This window comes from Pelecanus crispus, chromosome 8, assembly GCF_030463565.1.
Source record: "Pelecanus crispus isolate bPelCri1 chromosome 8, bPelCri1.pri, whole genome shotgun sequence".
Lineage (NCBI taxonomy): Eukaryota > Metazoa > Chordata > Aves > Pelecaniformes > Pelecanidae > Pelecanus > Pelecanus crispus.
Genome location: NC_134650.1, coordinates 4,316,628 through 4,338,995, shown reverse-complemented (window position 1 = coordinate 4,338,995; position 22,368 = coordinate 4,316,628). Strand labels below are relative to the sequence as shown.

Sequence of the window (22,368 nt, the reverse complement as noted above, 5' to 3'; positions counted from 1 at the left end):
AGGAAAATGGCTTTCCCTTCCCACAGTTCCCCCGGAGACAGTTCCTGCGCGTGGTGGAGAGGAGGCTGCAAGGAGGGAATTACCCTGAGTGGCAGCAGGGCAGGACTGCAGCCCTGGATGGGATGGGGATTGGTTTAAACCAACTCTCCCCGGTGCCCAGCGAGCATCCTCACCACCCAGCCCATAGTGACTCTGAAATTAGCCTTTTGTACTCTCCTGCAGCTTTTTTTCTTCCTCATATAAGGAGTTGGATAACGACAATGTATTTCAAAGGTTTGAACCAAGTTCTGCCATGCCTCAGGTGCACGGTTTTATCATCAGGCTGCGGAACAAACCTTCCTCTTTAGTCCTGTTGGCATTTAATAACACACACCCCAAAACATCCCTAGCAGGGTGCAATGAGAGCCTCGGGAGCTGGTTTAGAGCTGCGCAGTGCAAATGCCGAAGTGTAAGAAAAACTACCATCCCACCCTCCCCCCCAGCCCCATTGCACCGGCAGCAGCCGCACAAACCTGCCCGGGAATGGGTTTTTCACCCCAAAAACTCCCTGCCACGTCGGCCGCCCACCCCTGCTCCCCCATCCCATGCAGGGCAGCGGCGAGCAGGCAGCAGAGGCAGGCTGTTCCCAGCGTGTCAGCACGTCTCGCATGAAACCCAGGGCCAGGAACAAGGCAGCTGCCTGTGCTGCCTGTGCGCAACGTGCAGGCTGTGTGTGGTAGGGCTGTACTCGCAGCCTGCCAACACCCAGGCCGGGAACGCGGCCGGGATGGCCGCTGCCAATGGGAGCCGGCAGGAACGAAGCCATGTGGGAAGCTTAAAATGCAAGCGGAGCTGGGAGTGCGTGGCGTGTCCATCCCAAGCGCTGCCTGAACTGGCAGGATGGCTGGGTTCAGTCAGTTTTAATAACGCCGATGGGCGTGCGAGCGGGGAGCGTGGGCAGCGGTATGTTGGGAGAGGGGCTGAGGTGAAGCGGGGAATCCGCAGAGGCATTTATCTGCAATATGTTTTGAATACATTACTCTGAAGCAGATGAGAGACCGGACTCTGATCTTCCCCTGTTTCAGTTACACAGGCAAAAATCTGGAATCTGGATTTTAAAGATGCTGTTTTAGCTGTTGCTGAAATCAGAAACAGACTCTGCAAAGGAGAGGGAACATGTATTTACATCCCTGAAGTTCCTGCGTGTTGCTACCCCGTTCTTCACGGAGCAGAACGTTGCTGGAGCGTTCATTAAAGCAACCCAAAATTGATCTTATTTCCTGAAACATTCTGCACGCTAAACCCACCTAACAATGCTCTTAGGAATAGGGTTTTTTCCCCCCATTTAATTCACTAAGATTTCCTTTAGATTTGGAAGCCTGGTAAAGCTAGAAAATAATATTAAAGTCAATAGGTGACACCCCTCCCCAGGTGAGACTTCTCCAAATCTTATTTCCGAGGTGCATGGGAATTTCTGCGGAGCGTGGGCTTCCCGGGAGCGCTCACCAAGCAGGTTTAGTTTTTTTGGGGGGGGGTTCCCACCTAGCCAGCCCCATCCACACCAATACCACCACCACATCCCCTCAGCAAACCTCCCTCCTGATGAGGAATGTCCCAGCTGGGCAGGAGCAGCCGCCCCATCGGCTGCGCTCCCACCCCCGGGGTTTTTTTGGGGGGGGGGATCCCCCGGGGCAGGAGCGGCCGCGGGTACCGGTCCCCTCCCTCCCCGCCGGGGCTGAGGAAGCGGAGGGAGCCGTGGAGTTGCTCTGCATATTAATGAGCCGGCAGCAAGGGCAGCGGGAGCTGTTTTAAAAAGAGGACGAGGGGAGGCGAGCGGCAGAGCGCAGGCAGCGCCCGGGCAGCAGCATCGCCGGGAGCCGCTCGCTGCTGTCCTCTCCCTGGCGACATCCAGCCCCGGGAGGCGGGGAGGGGCCGGGGGCCGAACCCGAAGCAAACACACACCTTAAAATCCCCGGCGTCTCTTTAGGGACCCTGCTGCCCGACCATGAAGCTCCTGACAGCAGCTTTGCTCCTGCTGTTCATCGCCATGTGCCTGGCCAGCGCAGAAGGTGAGTTGGTTTATTCTCCTTATCACCCCGTAAACCTCTTTTCCAGGGCTTTGCTTTTGCAGTGATTTTTATTTGCCTCTGGGTAGCCCCGAGTTGGATTTAGCCGTCCCCTGCGCGTCGGGAAAAGTGATGTGTTGTACCTGCGGGGTAAGGTAGCTGCGAGTATTTTAAAGGTGGAAGTAGAGGTAAAATACAAGCAACGAAGCTGCGTCTTCGTTGCGAGCCAAACAGCCCCAACTCACGGTGTGGGAGGTCACGCCACGCTCTCCGTTATTCAGGAATATAGCTCAAATATCTCCTTCGAAACCGAGGGTGGTTTTCACAGGGAAAATAGAGCAGAGCTGGATTTGCTGTGGTAGCACAAATTCCACCGAGCGTGCCAGTGTGCATTTTCTGCCGTGCACAAAAATGATGGCTAAAAAACGCTCAGCTTTTGCCTGACTGAGAATGCACCACGCGAGGAGGAATGACTGGAAGTCCTACAAAGTCCAAGAGAGACACGAGTGAATGAGAAAGTAGCTGAGATGTGACTTTGCTTGCTCAGTTTAAAGCCGGTTCTGACTCTTTCATTTCCTTTTGTTAAATACAATTACATTTAATCACAGCAGGTGCACTTTCAAAAGCTCTCATATTTACTAAGCCTCAGAACCTACATAGTGCTCAAAAACGTATTTCCCAGAGAGTCACTACCTTTTCCTGGGGTATAGCAAAGAAAATATTACTCTTTTGAAGCTCAACAGCATTACAAAATTCAGCTTTTCCCACGGAGGCTTGAAAGACTGAACTGAAGTTTGTGTGCGCACGTCGGCTGGCGGGGAAGGGATGCTTGGTATGCAGGAGGCTTTGCAGGCACATGAGAAAATGCTTTCTCTTGTAGGCGTAAAGTGCAAATGCTCAAGAAAAGGTCCTAAAATAAGATTCTCTAATGTACGGAAGCTGGAAATAAAACCGAGGTACCCGTTTTGCGTGGAAGAGATGATTATGTAAGTTTGTCTTCATTTATTGCTTTCTGTTTCCCTATCAGCTGAATTGCTTTACCTTCTACTGCAAGTTCCTTCTTTGTTCTTTGTTTTTCTCCCCCCCCTTGCATGCTAATTTCTGGGAATAGCAATTTGCTGTATCAGAGGCAATAAATGTGCAGTTCTGACCAAAAACCCAGCTATCGTTTTTCGACATAGGGGTTTTTTTCTCAAAGAAATATTTACAGAACAGGTAGGGATAAAAGGACAATCATTAGTTCAAGTGAAGACAGGGACAAATCCTACTCCAAGTTGCCTGATGTAAAATCCAGAACTATTTACTCAAGTTATTTGGGGCGTGCAGAATAAGAACGCGAGCAGAGTTTGGTCCATGGTGGTTTCTGCAAGGGAGAGTTATCCCAGCCAGAGTCAGATTTTCACCTCCGTTGTAGCAGAGCCATCCCCGTGCATTCGATGGGATTACCTAGCCCGTAAGAAAACGCTTTCCTCCCAGTCTCACTGCAAGCCGTGACCAATGCTGCCGTGAAATCTCAAAGCGATGTAGCGACTAACCGAACTGAGGCAGGTTACGGGGATTTTTGACAGCTCTGATGACTGGCTTAAAAGGAGGGTTTTTTTAAGATTTTAAATATGGGTGGTTTGTGGCGTTTTTTTTCCCATCCTGTTTTGGATATCTTAAGATTCCTGCAACAAAGCGCCATGCAGCCAGCACACGGGGCTGGATAAGGACCAGAAGGGCAGATTAGCTGAGAAGACTGCACCGAGCCCCCCTGCCACCTAAGAGGGGGGAAAAAGGGTCCCAAGAGCAGCTACACTCCCAGAACACCACGGACTGATTTACTCCAGTGTTTGTGCTCCCCCACTGAACGTTTGCCATTCGCTTAATCTTAGAAAGGTGCTTTAACAGCAGGATCTGAGTCCTGTCCTACCAAGCCACGTACCACCTCCAGCGCTCTGTACTGCCCACGGGCCCAAATCCTGCCCATCCGACTGGCACAGAGAAGAAGATACCACAGGAGCCTGGTCCTGCCCACGCAGAAATGGCTCGCCAGACTCGGCGGAGGGTGTATGGAGGAGGAATGGAGAGCCAAGCTTCTTTAGGCTTCCTCCAGACTTACACCAGCATCACTGTGAGCAATGCTTAGCTCAGGGAACACCAGAGCCACCTCTTCAAAGCACAAATCAGCTGATGGTGACCTGAACAGAAAAACGCTTGCAGAGCATCACTGCCTGAATGAGTTCCTTGCAGCTTTACATTGTTCGCTTTGACCTTTCAACAGCAAAATGACGGTGTAGAGGAGCACTAACCCTTCGCATCCCACTCCAGGCATTCGCCCGAAAGCAGCTGGTGGCTGGGGGGGTAGAAAATAAATCTCATTAATGCAACATTTCGCTTCCAATCAGAAAGTCAGGAAAGCTGGAACGCCGTGCACCGAGAGGTTGCTTTCCCAGCTGGATAGCTATGCAGATGCTGAGCAATGCTGTTCAAGCCTGGAGGGTTGCCCTGGGTTTGCAGCGGCTGCGGGGACAGAGCTGTCCCATCGCTCTCCCATTGCTGCTGCTGCCTTTCCAGCTCCCCTAACGCAGCCTGAAGTCAGCATTGAAAGGAAACTGAAATTAATATTCTGAGAACCAGTTGATCCAGGAGTCTCTGGGCAAGGTACAGAAGAGCTAATTCCTGCAACTGAGTTTTTGTTGCTGCAGTGGTCATCCAAAATGAGACGTTGAAGCTGGGTCCCCCCCTGCCCTCCTCAAAAGCTCTCGTATCTTTTCATATGTCTTTTTGATATAAATTATGTTTGGCAGAGAAGAAGTAGGTATGGGGGTGCAGTTTAGGAAGGAATTTTGTCTTTGGCCATAACCACCCCCCGCAGAGCTATGGTACAGGGTAAGAGACAACTAACCCGGGTCCTCAGTTTACTCAAAATCTATCAAGATTGACAATACCTCTAGCAGTAATTCTGTGTGTATCTGTCTCCCGGAATGAGGAAAAGCATCGGAAAATAGGACGGAGGTTTAACTCTTTCTGCCTGAGAGGATCCAACCCCCCTCCACATGCTGCCCCATCCCAAAAACGGGGGATGTGTCGGGGTGCGAACAGCTGATGGGAAACAGGCGCCACTGGGAGCCTTTCTCAAGGGAGAGCCAAGGTGGATGCAGTCCCTGCACCCGCTTGGGATGAAAGGACCAGAGCCAGCACCCTTGTGGCGCTGGGAACAGCGTGTGTGTGGGCAGAGGTGCAGCCCCACCATCCCTGCAGACGAGATGCATGAAGGCATGAGGCGCTGAGGGTCACAGGCTGACCCAAGGGTGCTCGTCACAGCGCTGGAGGCATGGACGTACTGGGGAGGATTTTGGCACAGGGACCCTCGGACAGCGTGGGTGAAGGCTCCAGCCACCAAGCCCTGGTCAGCTGAGGGACAGCTCAGCACACACCCCTAGAGCAAGCTCATGTCCCAAATCCCGCTGCAGGTGTAAGTTCTGGTGTTTCTGTCCCTTCCTCCATCCCTCTCAACCTCTTCTTGCAGCCCATCCAAACAACTCCTCGCACAGGGTATCAGCTCCCAGAGCACCTCTTCTTAGGCATGTCCCCTTACATCTGCTGGACCAGCACCCCCAAGAGCAGGGCCAGGTCAGCTCAGGGTGCCCAAAAATGCTACCACCCAACCCTGTGCCCACAGCACCAGGGATGGCGCAGGAACTGCAGAGGACCATAGGGCTGCCTCGGGAACATCTCCTCTGCTGTCCAGCCTCCAGCATCAAAGCAGAAAACCTATGTGTGGTGTCAAAGCAACTTATCTCAACCTGAGAAAAGCTCTGGTTGTTCACCTGAGAAGCAAACCATGCATCTCCTTCTCCTCAGACTGCAGGCTCTAGTAAATCCAGAATTGTCCTCCTTCACTCACAGTGAAAATTTAGGGCTTGCTGCTTTTCAGAGGTGCTCCTGCTCTGCTCCTCCTGCAATTCAGTTTGTACATCACTTTCTGGAAATACCCTCTATGGTCTGTCAGAAGAGAAATCCAAGCCAAGGTCAGGCATCAGCCAGCACAGACGGCACAGCCGAGAAGGTGGCTGCTGGATGGAGAAACTTTGTGCCAACCTCAAGTCCCTTAAAACTTGCTCGCCTTATGCCTCCAGTGAAGGTTTGGTTTCACTCCCGTTTAAAACTATAGGAAAATTCCCCTTCTCACGTTCAGAGGGGTTGGCTGAGAATGCCCTTGGAGTAGAGACAATCCATAGGTTTCAGCGGTGACCCTTCCCTTTCCAACGTCTGCAGCCACAGAGGCTCTTGGATGCCTTCCACCGCTGTCCCACACGTTGGGGAAAGGGCCACGTCCTCGCAGAAAACAACCCAAAAGTGACACCTTGTCTTTTTGTGACTTCAGCTCACACCTGGTGGAGGTGGAGCAGAGAAAGGGAGCAAGAAAGAAGGTTAACTGAACAGAAAGAACTATTTGAACACCTTGTATAACGCTGAAATGGGACGCGTGGTGAGACCCTTGGCTGAGCTCATGCAGGGAACAGGCAGCGTTTCACTTCCAGTCAGGCATGTCCCCTCTGCACCGGGCGGATGGGCTGGGGAAGTCTGCAAGGCACTTTTTCTTGTGTTAGAAGATAAACAGCTCCTTTCTGAACCAAACCATAAAAGCAGCCCATCAGTATGCACAGATATTTCTGGTTTTCTGCCATCATTTTACTCATGTCTCTAGCAGTGTTTAAATAATTCCATTATAGGATTTTAGTTAAACTGAAAACCATGTTTCCCTGTTATGGATGGTATTTCCAGAAAATGAATAATTTCAATTAAAGTTGTGGTTGTTTTGGGTTTTTGGTTTTTGGTTTTTTTTTTAAATCACAAAAATTAATAACAAAACCAGAAAACTGCTTGATTTTGAGCCCTGAGAAGTGATAGCAGTCTTGATGTTTCTGAAAAGCCATCCTCTTGGGAAGCAGTTCCAAGTCTCTCATGTCAGCTGGGTTGTGGCAGACCAACCAGCAACGGCTTCACTAAGCTCTCCAGGAGGAAGCCCAAAACAACAGGAAGACCTTTGCCATGTTTTGCCCCCCAGCACGTCTTGTCCTGACAATAAGGGGACACCAAGCCACTGCTGCTGGCAAGGAGAGGGGGGTCAGCCTGTGATCAGAGGAGGCTGAAGCCCCCAGGACTGCCTGCCTGGGCCTCAGAGCTGGGCCATCGGGCACACAGGCACCCTGCCATGTGCAAGTATTTAGGATATTGGTGACAAAAAAAAAAAAAAAATTTAAAAAATTAAAAAAAAAGGGGGAGCGGGGGGCAATAATCAATGAACCAGGTCTGATCTTTCCTCTTGGATGCAGCATTGCTGAGTGTAAGGGAACCATCTCCTCATGCAAAGACCTTGTGGTTGCCTGAATGAACCCTAATTAAATCAGCTATTAAGCTCAAAAGAAAATATCTGACAGACAGGCAGAGCAAACCCACTGATTAAAGACAGTGGGCCAATCTTCATCTGGCACAACCTAGTATAACTCTGTGGACAATATTGCACTGCACTGATTGCTAACAGCTGAAGATCTGCTCCAATATTATTACCATAAACTCAAATATCTGCCATAAAACACAGAGCATGAAAACCCTTCCACTGCCCGTCTGAGTGAGAGCCCCCCGACCGGTTTTGGCATTGACTTGGAGCGGGAGCCGAGGACCGGCGTTTCCCGTGACTCCCATAACCTGTGCTCGCTTGCCTTGCAGCGTGACTCTGTGGACGCGGGTGAGAGGGGAGCAGCAGCACTGCTTAAACCCCAAACGCCAAAACACAGTGAGACTGCTGAAGTGGTACAGAGTATGGAAAGAGAAAGGCAGGTAAGTACGAATTTGCTCAACGGGCGCGGGGGAAAATCTTGGTGGCAAGTTGGGCGATCAGCAGCGTTCGGAGAGAGGCCAGGAAAACGCACACGCTGCAAATGCTCGATCCAGCATGGAGGGTGTATTTCATTACCAAAATTATGGTTATAAGTGGATGTTCTTGATGTTATTTCTTTCCTGCCACATGCAGTCCTCACTTCTATTTTAGGATTAGGCTGTTCCGACTATAATTAGTATTTTCTGTTAAACTATTCATCAGCTGATGCTCTTGGTTATTTACATACACTCACCTCCCTTCTAAGGGTAAAAAGCCAAGATGAAAAGCTAAATTACTTTCACACAGTCAGAAGGAAAGCAGTCAGCAGAGCTGGGAAGAGAATGTCCTTTAATCACACCATCTTAAAATTGTCAATATCTGATGATGCAGATATTTGCCAGTTTTAACTTGTGTGTCATTCCCAGAAAAACGCTAACTTGCTGGTAAGAATCTCTGCCACCTTCTCCCTTGCAACGAGGATTTTTTTTTTTTTTTTTGCAAGCCATCAGTCATAGAAGAGAGAGAGCGAGAAACATGAACGCCTGATGGTTGATGGTCAGTGGTGGTGCCCCTATCTAATTAAGGGGAGCTGCCCAACTCCTACCACCTCTCCAGGCATGGCCAAGAAAGAGCCTCCACCTGCAGTACAGTCCCACCAAACCCTGATCCTCCTCAACTGATGGGAGATTTGCTCCCCAAAATTGAACTCCATCGAGGCCAGCGAGCAGCAAGTCCCGTCTCTCAGCGGGCCCAAGGGTGCCAGCGAGCTCCGGCACAGCCACGCGGTGCCCGGTGGCACAGGCGGTGGCACAGCCGGGTGGTGGGTGCTGAGCCCCTCGGCTGGCTCCTCTGACTCCCTGCTGCTGCCCCATGAGCCGAGCACATGGGGAAGCCCTGGGTGTTGCATAGCAGTATTTACGCTCTTCCCCTCTTCTTTCTTTTTTTAAATAAGTCCATCACTGAGATGACGAAGGATGCTCAGCCCCAGGCTTGTGCATTCAGGAAACGTGCAGGGTTCCCCTGAGCAGACCAAGAGGAGGGACGCCCCGTGCAAGGCTTCACAGGGTCCGCGTGCTGCGGGTAACAGAGCTGCTCGCAGTCTCCTCCACAGCCCAAAATAAGGGGCAGCTTCAGGCTTCGCAGCACCAGCCAGGGGCTGGGGACTGGCCCTGCTGCCAGGGAGGAGGGATGGCGAGCCCAGCGTCCCCACGGCTTTGGCATCCAGAAAGGATGCAGCACAACCCCCAGCACTGTGCCTTGCTTTGCCTTGCCCAGCGCTGGCACGGCCCCGCTGCGGCGTGCACCCCTGCAGCACGCACCCCTGCGGCGTGCACCCCTGTGGCACGCACCCCTGCGGCACGCACCCAGCGGGTCCCCGACGTTGCTAACTGGGCAAGCAAGGCAGCCGAGACAAACTGCAGCTGAAGAAGCATCAAGTGATTATTTCAGACGTAAAGAGCATGGTTTAAACCAAGTCCTCATGATAAATAAGCAATTTGTCAGTGCCTTCAGCACCAGCTGCACCAAGCCCACTGAGTTGCTCCCCAGAAAAAGCCAGGGAATTGCAATGTAAATGGAATTTACATTTAAATATAGTCCAGACATGAATCTCTTCCCCAAAACAGCATTGCCCCTAGTTTTCCCCATGCCATGCAGGACCGCTTTCATGCATGCTCCCCAAAAAGCCAAGGATTTTTCAGCAAACAAGCCTGTCAGGTGGTCTCTCAGGATGTAAACCAGAAAAATAATACTGCCTATAATATTATTCCAAACATAACAGATACCATGAATTTATTATCCACATACAGCGTATGATATATTTCAACGTTTGTATACGAGAGAGGGATTTTCCAGTGGTTAAAGTGTGTTAGCAGATGCAGATTTCTTCATCTTACATATCCCGGTAATCGTGGCAGAGCATGTTGCTCCCCACATGCCTGCAAGATGCAGCGGCGTCAGAGTCTGCCCCTCCTCCCAGACGCTTTATGGAGAGCAATCCGGTGGCTGCTGAAGTCAATAACTTATTTTCCAATTCACTTAAAGGCTAAAAATCTGGCTTCTGTTTTTCTGTGGTTTGTGGGGGGTTTTATTATTTCATTTTTATTAATTTGTATTATTATTATTTGGAAGGCACCTTTTTTTTTGTTCATTCATAGTTTAAACATCTTGCTCTTGGCTTTCCTTGTGTTTAGGGTTTATGAAGAATAAGAGGAAGCGGTGTGAGGAATGGAGCAGACTCCCTTGGCTGGCGTAGGACTGGGCTCTGCAGAAGATTATTTCTCTCTCACAGACATAAGACACAAATTCTATATTATTATAAAGCACTTTTTACCAAGGGTCAGTTTTTACATTTTATAGCCACGTGCAAAAGGCTTCCAGATTTCACAAGCATCTGTTGCACTTCAGATTTCATACCCGTCTGCTCTGTACCGAGATTGGGAAAACTCATGCTGTTCATTTTAAAGAGGTTGTTTTTTGGGTTTGGGTTTTGTTTTTTGGTTTTTTTTTAATTGTTATTCATTCATACTTCACTATGATTGCAATCGGGCTTTATAAGCTCATTAGACAAACAGTAATGTTTGTAAAGGTGTCACACAGCCGTGTCCCTCACCCTTTCACAGTGGGAAAGCTTTGGTGCTGTGGTTGGTTGTCAGGTTTGCAGCCTCCACCATGGCCAGGCAAAGCAGGGACCAAAGCCGAGTTTGCTGGGGAAGATGCCACTGAAATATCGTGGCTGTAACTGCAGAAGTAAGGTCCCTCAGCACGTCGTCAAACGAGCGCGAGCATCGCTTGCGTACCTCTTCTTTAATGGACTTGAGGTCTTGCTGCAAGGTGAAGCGTACCGTATCTCCCATTTAACATTTCATGCATTAGAAAGCATTTCTAGGTCATTTTTATTACTAAGAATAGGTTTTGGGTTTTTTTTCCCTCCGCCTGAAGTTCTTACAGAAAGTTTGTGGCTTCAGTACTGAGACATTTCAAGCTTCAAGACTATTGTGTATGATTTCCTAGATTTGTAGCAGCAACAACAACAAAAAAAATACCTTTAAAAGGTACCTTTTTATGAAAAATACAATAGGGCAAACATATAAATACCTATATATGTTTTAGTCACAATACAACATATTCATTATTTTGAATGTAATACTTCAATGTTAAGCAGTGCATTCCTCTTTTTAAAATAACAAAACTACCTTTTCATTTGTAAATATACTATAGGAAGTCTCCCTATATTATCTTTCTGTATAATGTACTGTACTGCTAAATTATCATATGCTATTTAAATGTTTGAAATATTTAGAAGGTTGCATGCAGATTTCATATTTCTTTCTAAGACAAATGAAAAAAGTAATAAAAAATATATTTAAAAAAAAGCTGACAATTGCTCTTAAATTTCCTTAAGCCGTCAGGGAACTCCAGCCACTTCTAATAACTTTTTTTGGTGGATGAATTGGTTTGGGGAAAATCACTGAATCAGAGAAGCCGATTTAGAGACATGGCATCTGGATGACACTGGCATTAGAAAACATTATTCCAGTCCAATTTACTTCCCTCCCTCATTTTAGGATTTGGACTTTACCCAAACACCCAGGACTCGTGTTACATAAAGAAGAGCTGTGCCGTGCACTAACTAGTGTTATGTTAAATACATGTAAATTGACCACTCCGGGTCCATACAAAAACAAGTAAAAAGCAGTGATTTAGAAAAGATCTTGGTTATATTAGGGAAGGTTGTACAATGAAAGTCAGGCAACAAAACCCTGTGAGCCACCCCCTCCTCTTTCCGGGCAGTTTCTGCCCTTGCCCAAAGGGAGGGACTTTGCACTCAACAAGGCTCCTGCACTGCTCCCCAGCTAAAAAGGAAAGAGCAGATAGGAAGGGAAAAGCCAGCAAGAGTTTAAATGCATTAAAACCTCCCGGTGTTCCCCGAAACGGCACCGCTCTCGCCGGCTGCTCCCAGCTGCACAAAGGCGGCTTCGCACGGGGCTGCTGCCGAGATTGGCATGACTCTTGTGACAGTGACCTTATACTATATAATCAAGGCAACGCCTGGCCTCAGCTCAAGGGTTTCCCCCAGTTCAGACAGGGAAAAAAAAAAAAAAAAAAACCCAATATATACACACACACACACTACATACTTATTTACTGTGATAAAACCCTGGCAGAGCTGAAGGAGAAAGAGCTGTCAGATTTCCAAGTATTTTCTTATTCTGCACAAGGATGGAGCTACGAGCTTCAGAAGCCCATTAGTAAAAAGCTTGAGAAAGATCCCAGAGTATTTAAGAAATTAAGCCTCTGGGGATATCAACCACAGAGCGCTGCTTCAGGCTGAGCATCTGAACCCGATCTCCGGGCAAACCCAGACCCGTGGGCTAGCCAAGCTGCCCCTCTCCTTTCTTGAGTCACATTTTAACAAAACCAGTAGTTTTTCCTTGAGCAGACTTGATTTCAACACACCAGACTTCAAGAAAAGTTTTATGCTTATTTAGTGACTACCGGGCAATGTATTTCCTGGAAAAGCATTGATACGGTTGCACAAGAGGCGGTTCACGCTCCGCTGGGAATGCTGTGCGCAGCTCCAGTCTCCCCAATGCAGCACTCCGTGACTCACACCTCGCGGGGTATAGCCTGTACAAATGACTCTTACTCGGGATTCATCTGCCAGACCAAAACCACCAGCAAAAAATGGGCACAGAGGAAACTAATTGTAATTTTTTTTTTTTTCCCCCACTTGCTAGAATGGGAGACAAGGAAAAGAACTTTTTGGTTTGATACATGTATTCCCTTCAACCTGAAATCTGTGCTTCGAACAAAACAATTCTTGGAAACAGGAATGGAAGCCATGAAGAGAAAAAAAAACTGCGCCTCTGAGCTGTTTTTCCCAAGCTTGTTAAACTGCATCTCCAGGCAGGTTTGTTAAGTTCCCAGAAACAGGAGGAGCACCCTTTGCCATCCCTGATGCCGCAGCTGTAACGGGAAATATTGTGTCAGAAGGTAACTGCCACACACAAAACATCAACCACTTTTCTTCAGACTGAAACATCTTCGCTAAAACATTTAAAAATATATACGTAAGTACCTCCTCCACCTAGATTTGGCAGCAGCCTTAAGGTTTGCTTTTGTTTTCCCCAGCAGATTGCAGGTTGCGAAGCCACAGGAGACTGTTCAGTCCAACCTCCCTAATATACAGGCCATACATTAGTGCTTTGAGATTGAAAAATTAAGCCTCTGAAGCACGGTCTGAGCATGCACCAGCCAGCCCTGACCGCTCACCAGTTCCCAATTTACCTTCCTAAGGGCTTGAACATTTGCAGGGCAAGCCAGACCCTGCTCGATCCCGGGGTGCAGGAGCAGCAGAAGCAGACCCCGCAGCTCCGTTACTCAAGCACCGATGCTTGACCCTTCGCGGAGCCTCCGAGGAGGGCAGCAGGCAACTGTTTTCCTCTACCCAGCCTGCAAAGCTGCTCCCCAGCACGCTACAGCCCGGAGCACGCAACGGCAAAGCACCAAGCCCCGCACAGGAGACCTCCACACTCCCCCCGCTGCTGCAATCCCTCCCCTGGGCATTGGGTATCCACAGGCTGCACCCATTTGGGAAACAGCGCTATCAGATTTTATTTTAATAAAAGCACGAGGGTGAACCAAGCAGCTGCAGGGAAAGGACACAATAGCGGAGAGACCCGCCTCGCCTTTTCAGTGAGAGCGCTACGTGGGATTGGTAATGTTATACAGATCCTTTCACCACTTGCCTTTCACTTGTTCATATATGGTTTAGGTCAGCAGTGGCCAAAAAGTTTATTAAGAAGCGATAGCTGCTTGGTGGTCTGTGCGAGACGGCGCGGTGCTCTCGGCTGGTCCAGCTGCCTGCTGTGCCCCAGCCCCCCAGGCTCCCTAAATGAAGGCACAAGGCCATGCCAGATCGCTACACGCACGGCCACCTTCCCTGACCATGTCCACATGGTGGGAGAGCTGGCCCTGCACTAACGAGGTTCCATTAGGGCTGCGGGAGCAAACGTGGGGCTCAACGATAAAGTCATCAGAGGGGCCTGGGGGTTTGCACTGGTCACCCCCAAGTGCTGGGTGGGAAGTTGAAGGCAGTGTTACAGCAACACAAATGCTCTCCAAGCTGATTAAACATGGGAGGTGGGTCCCTCCTGGACCCACATTTGTAGAGAATGGGAACAAGTGTGAATAAAAAGCCACCACCCCCAGGACTCGCCATCCCACCACGATCCACAGCCAGGGAGCTGCGCCTGTCCAAGGGCAAAGGGCCTCCAGTGCGACCTGACATCAATTAATGGGCTTTATATGAGCCCAGGCAGAGCTTGCACTCTTCAAAACACACTTCCCATTAGGTCAAATGAAACACCAGTCACGTTTTGGGTGTTTTTCCTCCAAGGCCAGCTTCCAAAAATGAGGTGTCTAAATCCAGATGTGCACAGCATCTGAAGACCTCACTTATTCCAAGTTGCTCAGCACCTTTAGAAAAAGGAAAGCTGGTTTTGGCTGTTGGCTGCGTTTGGGCTTCGGATCCAGAAGGACGGGCAGTCCATCTTGAAAGCCCTGGCCACGCTGACTTCATGCCAGGGCAGCTCTCAGTTCTGGCACTCTGTGGATCTCCCATGCGCAGCACTCGTGCTGGGATTTCTTGTTCAGTTTGTTCCCTTCAGGCGGTTGGGGTACGCATGGTCACAAATGGAAATACAGGTATTTTTGAGGATCGCCGTTTGTGGCTCTCCCTGCCTCTGCGTTTGCTCTATTGGAAACCCTCTGTGTCTGTTATTCATAGATCTCCCTCTGACCCTAAACCACAAAGAGCTGAGTGCTTCCTGGAAGGTGCTCAGATATCCTCATAACCAGCACGTGTTTCTGGCAAAGTACCCCAAAACAAATTTCCTATTAATTCCTTTACCTGACATAACCCACCCCAGAATAGCAACCAGGATTGCCATTACCCCAGGAACAGTGGCTGCAGCTGTGTTTGCAAGCACAGAGCTCCAGGTGCTTACGATGATATTCGGTGCTTGTAGGTATCGATACACACCTTACAGAAATCTTAATTGTTTGCTGAATTCTGGGCATCCAGGCAACATGGAAAACCCCAGAAACAGTTAGTTGTGCTCTCTGACACCACATGCCTCTGAAAAGACTGACCCTCCATATCTATGGACTGCCTCTGCAAATTCATAGAGAGAAAACTAAAAACTTGCACAAAATTGGGCCACCATTTGGTCATCGTATCTCATGTGAAACTGGGATAGAGCCGTCATCTTTTTTACCCTCCCAGGTTGCCTCCTTGGACCATGACCTCTACTAATTGGTGGCCCTGCCCGGGCAGCAATGCAGTAACAGTCCCGGATTCATACCAGAGGTATTAAATACCCAGCACAGATCCAGAAGTTGGGGTTTGGGTGCTTTTCAAAGCATCCTTACTTCTATTAGCCAGCGCTACGTGGGACAAAGCTGTGTGAGATCAAAGGGTTGTTTGGTAGGTCCCAGCAGCCCAGGGTTCAGCCCCGTTCCTTGCTCTCATCAGCCCTGCAGCGCTTTGGTGTCCAACAGCTCTTGGGCCATGGCCAGCAGATCCCAGCCCAGACCGCTGTTCTGGAGGAGCGGTGGGGGAAAGCAGGGCTGAAAGGACATCTAGTGGCAACCAAAAACCTTCTCAGACAGCCTGGGGACACCTCTACGGCCCTTTGGCCGTCTGCATCATAAATCAGCTTGGAGCCTGCTCATTGCGCTGCGACGCTGGGAATGCCCTTCCCCACCTCTGCAAGAAAAGCTTCTACTGTTGCATTTCCTTGCCCGGGTACGGGAAAGCCCCCAAAGCAAAGAAAATGCAGCTGTATTTTGGGAAACCTGCTCAGAGGTTTACAGAGACATATTAGCCCGTTAACGTGGAACATGCACGCTCAGGGCAAAGAGAACACCTGGCTGCCACTGTGTCTACAGGAGCAACGTCCATCACACCAGCATGGGAAACTGGATTGCAGCGCAACCCTGGGAAGATTCATTCCCAAGCCACCTGCCCAAAAGCCTTTACAAACATCAGGAGTCCCTGCTCAACACACCAAGCCACGGGGCTTTCTTGCCCAGCGGTTCTCCCTCCTGCCACCAGCTCTCCAGCAAGCCCAGGACCTGCAGGACCACGTGCAGCTGCCACGTTCCGGGCGTTGCATTTGGTTCGTGTCCTCAGACAGGACCAGTTGACTTCCCAGCAGCAAAAAGCACACATGCACACTATCACCTTCAATGCCTGAAGAGGAGAACTTGCTCCCTCTTGCTGGGTACGAGCACAACTTCATCCAACCATCAAAACAAAGCCAAGATCCCTGGAGGAAATGCTTTGTAGAGATGCAACATGCGTGAGCATTTATTTTCAGAACACTGAGTGACGGGTTGTATTTCCGGTCCTTTTGCTGACCTCTGAAGCACTCAATTCCTCTCAGATTTTTCTCTTACCTTTTGCTTGTGTCTCTTATCAGCTCTTTGGGCAGAGACCACTCTGACGACACACATGGAGGGCATCCAGCGCAACAGGAGCTACTCTGCTGCGAGCGGGCACACGGCACCTGGAAGGGAGGAATGACATGACATGAAGTGACAGGGAGGCAGGCAGCCAAGGCCTGGGAAAATCACCACGCCTGTGTTTTTGTTTTTCTTCCTGCACAACAAAAGAGGTTCGTGAATTCCTCTTGGATGGGTTTCAGAATCTCCCCCAAGAAAAAAAAAAAAAATCCTGCTGGTGTTCGCTTAAGACTGATAATTATAGCAATAATTATGATTTATTCCAATCATAAATCTCAGAGCAAGAAAAGGGTTTTGAGGTTTGCAAGATTCGCTGGATGGCAGAAGCAAAACACAGCTCTAATTGCCCTTCTTTGTTGTGTTTAATTAAGGATTCTGAAGCAACTGATCTCTGTGTCTTTTCATGGTTAGAAACCTGCAAGGAAAAGAAAATCTTTCTGCAGAGCCACCAATCAAGCTTTGTTGGGTTACTAGGCACTAAGTGTGCTACATCTGAACACTCAGGACTCCCAGAAAAAGAAGCTTATTAAAAGAAAATAAATGCTACAACAGGCTTTTTTTCCCCTCTTCCAGTAGGCTTTGGCAATTTTGAGATCACTTCTAATCCCGGAAGAAATGTCTTTTGTCTTTATCCCTCAGCATTTTTGCCTCATTACTGCCCATTCCATTGTGTTGCATAAAAATACTTCTCCATTTCTATTACCTTCATAATTGCACCATTTACATCTTTCCTTGGGGCTTACTTCAGCTTCCTCTCTAAGTCTAGAAGACTTATCACTTCTGCAAACGCATTAGGAAAAACAAACCAGCCCAGAGCTCCTCAGCTCCCTCCTTGGGCCAGTAATTCCCAGTCAAGTGCCACTCCTCCCCAGCAAGAACCAGTTTGCCAAGTGCAACCTCTCAAATTCAAACTTTGACTGGCAGGGTGTTCCCTCCCCATTTTTATGCAACAGCTAAAACAGTTCTGCCAGGGAAATCCAGTTCCTCATTATAGTAATCAATGTCAAATCATCACCTCTGGCTCCGAGCAATGCCACCAGCCCATAAACTACCGCAGCTGTTACACTCAGCCCAGGCTGCCCTGGCTCTGTGAAGCTATGGGATAAAAGAGCAGGAAACCCTTGGAATCACTTGTGAGACTGAAGGCACTTGGGATGGTCTTTTTGCAGAAAGCAATTGCACTTGATAAGCGCAGTACACCTTCAGCTGAGAGCAGGACCACCATGTGCCGCATCCCCAAAGGGAGCGCCTGAAGAGGTTTGGAGTTGCCCAAAAAGTAAAATCCCAACATTACAACTGTACAGAGAAGCATGCTGGATAACGATGCCTGGAAATGCTGATCTACAAAGGGAAAGTGTCAAATACAGCTTTAGAAGAAAAAAAAACCAAAGACTTCTTGGGTTTGTCATGCCTGGGAAGTGTTCATTTAAGATCAGGAGAACAACATGGAGGAAGACAAAGCCAGCCCAGTGCACAGAAGGGAAAACACGAAGTCAGCAGCACTACTGATCAGAGCAACTTTATCTGATCTCAGGCGCCTGGCTTAGACCACAGAGCAAGCACGCCAGGGTCCCAGCCCAAAAGCCCTTGCTGGTCCTACTGGCCCCGCATCGGCACGTGGGCACGGCCACGTGTGCCAAGAAGGGCCATTGCTTGGGGGTTCGATTGCTTTTATCATACAAGTTGATGACAGACGCCGGAAAGCAGCAAGCTCTGCAGCTGAAACACAGATTGAAAGATGTGGTTTTCTATGGGAAAACCAATCTCCTTCCTGTTTTCCTAGAGTTTCAGCTCTATGCTGCCTGGGACATGATAATCCAAAGAGTTGATTGAATGCCAGTTGCTCTGTTTTAAGAGTAATTGCAGCATGCTGTAACCCGCAGGAGAGGAGCACTAGGTACGCAGCGACTGGACAGGGATCTCGAGATCCACAGTAACTCACTGCAATGAGTCGCTACTCGCTTATATACACATACATGTTTATATACACACACAAATATAACATGGAATTGATAATACTCCTTTTCTGCACTCATATTTGACCCTACCTTTGTCAGATAACACACTCTTTGTAGCAAGTTCCATTTCCTTTTCTACACATAGTGACAAGAATATTGAATTTGAGTAAAGCTTGCAGTGGAGAATAATGAAGGAAATCAAATAGAAATAAAGTATGGCCATAAAGCAAAGACTGGTTGTAAAACAATCAATTTTCCATGTTCTGAAAAAGGCTCAGGGGATTTTTTTTTCTCTGCTTACTTGAAGCAGGTAGCCAGGTTTTCCAGCAGAGCCTCCACGCAGGGCTGGCCATCCTGCTTATTGCCGGGTGAGCAGAGCTCCTTCCAGAGCTGCAGCTTGGTAAAGGTTGACACCTTGTGGCTATTTCCATCACTTACAAGTCAGGAAAGTTGAGTTTTTTCTCTTTTTCTGGCGAAGGCTGTGGGTGGAGTTCATAGCTCAAGAGCGAAATTCCCAGCACCTGGCATGTAACGTGTGGGGTGGAGGTCATTAACAGGTTAATGAAGATAAATAACACCAAACACTGAAAACGATAAAAACCAAAGTCATACCCTATTTGTTTCGGGGGGGGGGGGGGGGGGAGGGGGAAATAAAGAAAAGAAAAATAGATTCTTTGGGATCGGAGCCATCTGTATATACATAAGGCCCACAAGACAACTAATAAAAAAGCAATTCTTGTGAATTATGTTTCTCTGCAATTTTGCAGCCCCACTGGACCCCCTCCTCTGTTTGCATAGTGGGGTAAGAAGCTCAGAGCCCTGCCTAACTCCGACAGCTGCTTTGGAGATGCGTGGCTGTACCGACTCCAGAGAAATTATCTCTAATTCTCACCGGAATAAATGGAAACAGGCATTTATCCAAGAGGGTTAAAAACAAGGGACATCTATATTCTGAAGAAGCAGTACATCCACTTAATAATTAGCTATTGCATTTATTTTGCTATTTATCTGTGAACACAGAAATTATTGCAATTTAATACATGCTTAAATTGGAAAAGAAAGCAGCATCCCCGCAGCAGAGGCTCAGCGGAAACACATCAGCCAAAGCTGTCTCCCCTCATTAGCCAAATACTCGTTTCAGAGGAGCTCATTACTGTGGAAGTGCATACAGCCCCAAGGAAAAAAAACCTCACCTAGGACAACATTAACTTTCCCTTACTCATGCTGCTCCGCTGTCTTTGTAATTCCCTGACCGCTAGAATTAGTATTTTGTATTTATTTAGCATTTTACACCTTCAAGCTGTTCTAAAATACACATTAGCCGACCTAAAACTTATAGCTGCCTTAGCAGAAAAATGTTCAGTAATTACAAGGGCTGATCAATGCCTTGAAAACTATTCTTGCCACCTGACTGTGGGTCAGGCTTACCTGTGGACCCCGATCCTCCGCAGTCCCGCTCCAGCGCAAAGCACAGCACCTGCCCAGTTCAGCTGCATCATTAGGTACTGGTCCCAGCAAACCCAGTACTTTGGACCTGTATGCTGCCCAGGAGTTTTCAAGGGCTGTTACACCTGCAGTTTAACACTACGCTTTTATTTTTCTTTTTATACCCGGAGACGTTATCGCAAAGAGATACTGGAAGAGACGATACTTGGCTGTCAGTGTGATGGAGAGCAAGCCTGAGTCCCTCACCTTCACTGTAGCTGCTTACACTAACAGGGGGATGATTCAGGCTAGAATATAAGATGTTCATATGTGTGTTTTTGTCCCCAAAGAATGGAAACTTTAAAAGATATATTGCACATGTAATACTAAGGTAATGAACTGCAAAGCAGCTCAGTTAAATGGATAGCCAGAGGCCATCTAAATCAGTGCAAAGTACTCCCTAAATTCCAGAAAGCAGAGCAGATCTACAAGTTATTTACCATTTGCTTTCAGCTAAATTTCATGACATTTGTTTGGAAAACAGTGGACGTCCTTCAAAAAGCTGAGTTGGTGCAGAAAAAAAGAGGGTTAACTTTAAAAAGAGTCGAGGTACCATCTCAGTGTGTTTTCACTGAAGCATCTTAATTCAGAAGCCACCAGATGTTTGAACATTTTCTAAAAATCATATTCTGTTTAAGCCAAACTAAATGTCTTCCTCCTTCAGCCCTGCCCAGAGCCCAGTTTTGCTGTTTGGCCTCTGAACTGCAAAGTCCATTTTGACCCAGCTCTTTGCTGCTTGGCCAGCCCGACCCACCTCCAGGGCCTGACACCGGCTCGCCGAAACTCAGCACCCACCGCAGCTAAAACACTCCCAAACCACCAACCCTCAGCCAGGAAAAGCTTTTTTCCCACTTTTTTTTTTTTTTTAATCACTTTTCCTCACTCAGAAATCTTTACACTTGTACTCAAGGTCACGTAATGGTTTTTGCTGAGATAATAATAATTAAAAAAAAAGATTTCTTTATTTTTACTAACACAGTAAAAGCCATAAAGTGACAACATAAGCCCAAAGGAAAGCACAGGGGGGTCAGGTCACTGCAGCAGGTTTCCCTTTGCTAAAGAAACCCCATTCGCAGGAGCTTTTCGGAGCCCGGGGAGATGCGAACCCCCCGCTCCGCACGGCCGAGTTCGCAGCGCTGCGCCTTGGGGGGTCACCCTCGGCCCTCTCATGGCCGGGGCAGCGGGAGCTGCACCCCAGAGGTTGCATCCCGGGGGTCAGGGTGCAGGGCTCTGCCCGGCATGGCCCAGGGCCGGTGCCCGGGGCTGTCTCCTCGCCTTTTCCAGCTGCCCGGCTCTTCCCGGGTGCTGGGGCTCCCGCAGTCGCTGGCAGGTCCCTGCCCAGCTCTCACATCTCTTTTGGGGTCAATTCACCTGCTTTTTCTTTTTTTTTTAATTGAGGGGATGTCAGCTTCTTCCTCACTGATATAATCTTTTATCACAGATGGCCTCTATTTATATATAAAACGTCCAGCCTCCTTTGATGTGACAAGCATCTGGATGGTTTCGTACCGATGTCGCTTTACAGAGGGCCAAAGCAAAAATTACAGGCAAACCTTTCCCACCTGCAACGAAAGCCTGCAGGTAGATGCATTTCAAAAGGACTCTCTGCTTAAAAACGTGCGCAACATCTCCTTTTTCTTTTATGTGTGCATACTCTAATTGGTAAGGCAAAGCAGCGACTGAGGTGTGATAGGAAATTTTCATCCAGACCCCCTTGGGAATGCCGGTGACCCAGCCTTCCTCTCCCATTTTGTGTGTGGATGAGCATCTACCCGTACATACGTATGCCAAAGTCGCTATCCTCGCTGTTATTAACAATTCCTCTTGGCCTTAGCCAGCGCCAGGCATTGCAAAAACACGGCAAACAGACCCGTATATGACCCCAAATACGGTGGCTACGGGTGTTTCCAAATCCCTCTGGAAATACGACAGCTACGGGTGTTTCCAAATCCCTCTGGAAATACGACTGCTACAGGTATTTCCAAATCCCTCTGGAAATACGACCGCTACAGGTATTTCCAAATCCCTCTGGATGCTGTCGCTGCAGTTCTCACGACAGATTAGGCTGCAGTCACGCTTCGCGCAGCAGCCGCGTGCGTGCCCGCGTTCACGTGTGCGCGTGTGCGAGCACGTGCGCCCATGGGAGCGTGCGTGGGCGCCTGGGTACGTGGCCGCGTGCGCGCGCATGCACAGCCGTGTGCGGGCACACACAGGTGGCCACGTGTTCACACGCGTGTGCGCGTCAGCGCGGGGGTTGCGCCCCAGCCTCGCCCTCCCGCCCTGAAGCCCGGGGAAGGAAACAGGCAATTCTTTTGCGGGTGCAACCCTTGTACGTACAATGCCAGGGAAGGGATTATACCAGGGATTAACATTTTAAACTCCCCTACCAGACCTACTGACTCAAAGATCCTCAGGCCAGTAATCGTATTACTGTCTCTGGGATTACCGCCTTCCTGGGTTCAAACCTGAATTTCAGGAGCTGCGC

The 22,368-nt window shown here is 48.7% G+C and overlaps 1 protein-coding gene across 1 annotated transcript; it reads left to right on the top strand.

Annotated features, from left to right (window-relative positions):
• The first annotated feature begins 1,984 nt into the window (after window positions 1–1,984).
• CXCL14 (C-X-C motif chemokine ligand 14) lies at window positions 1,985–13,311 on the top strand. The gene is made up of 4 exons (XM_075715611.1): window positions 1,985–2,048; window positions 2,926–3,031; window positions 7,761–7,871; window positions 13,227–13,311. The coding sequence occupies exons 1-4, from the start codon at window positions 1,985–1,987 to the stop codon at window positions 13,309–13,311; spliced, it is 366 nt and encodes a 121-aa protein (XP_075571726.1).
• Window positions 13,312–22,368: the final 9,057 nt, after the last annotated feature.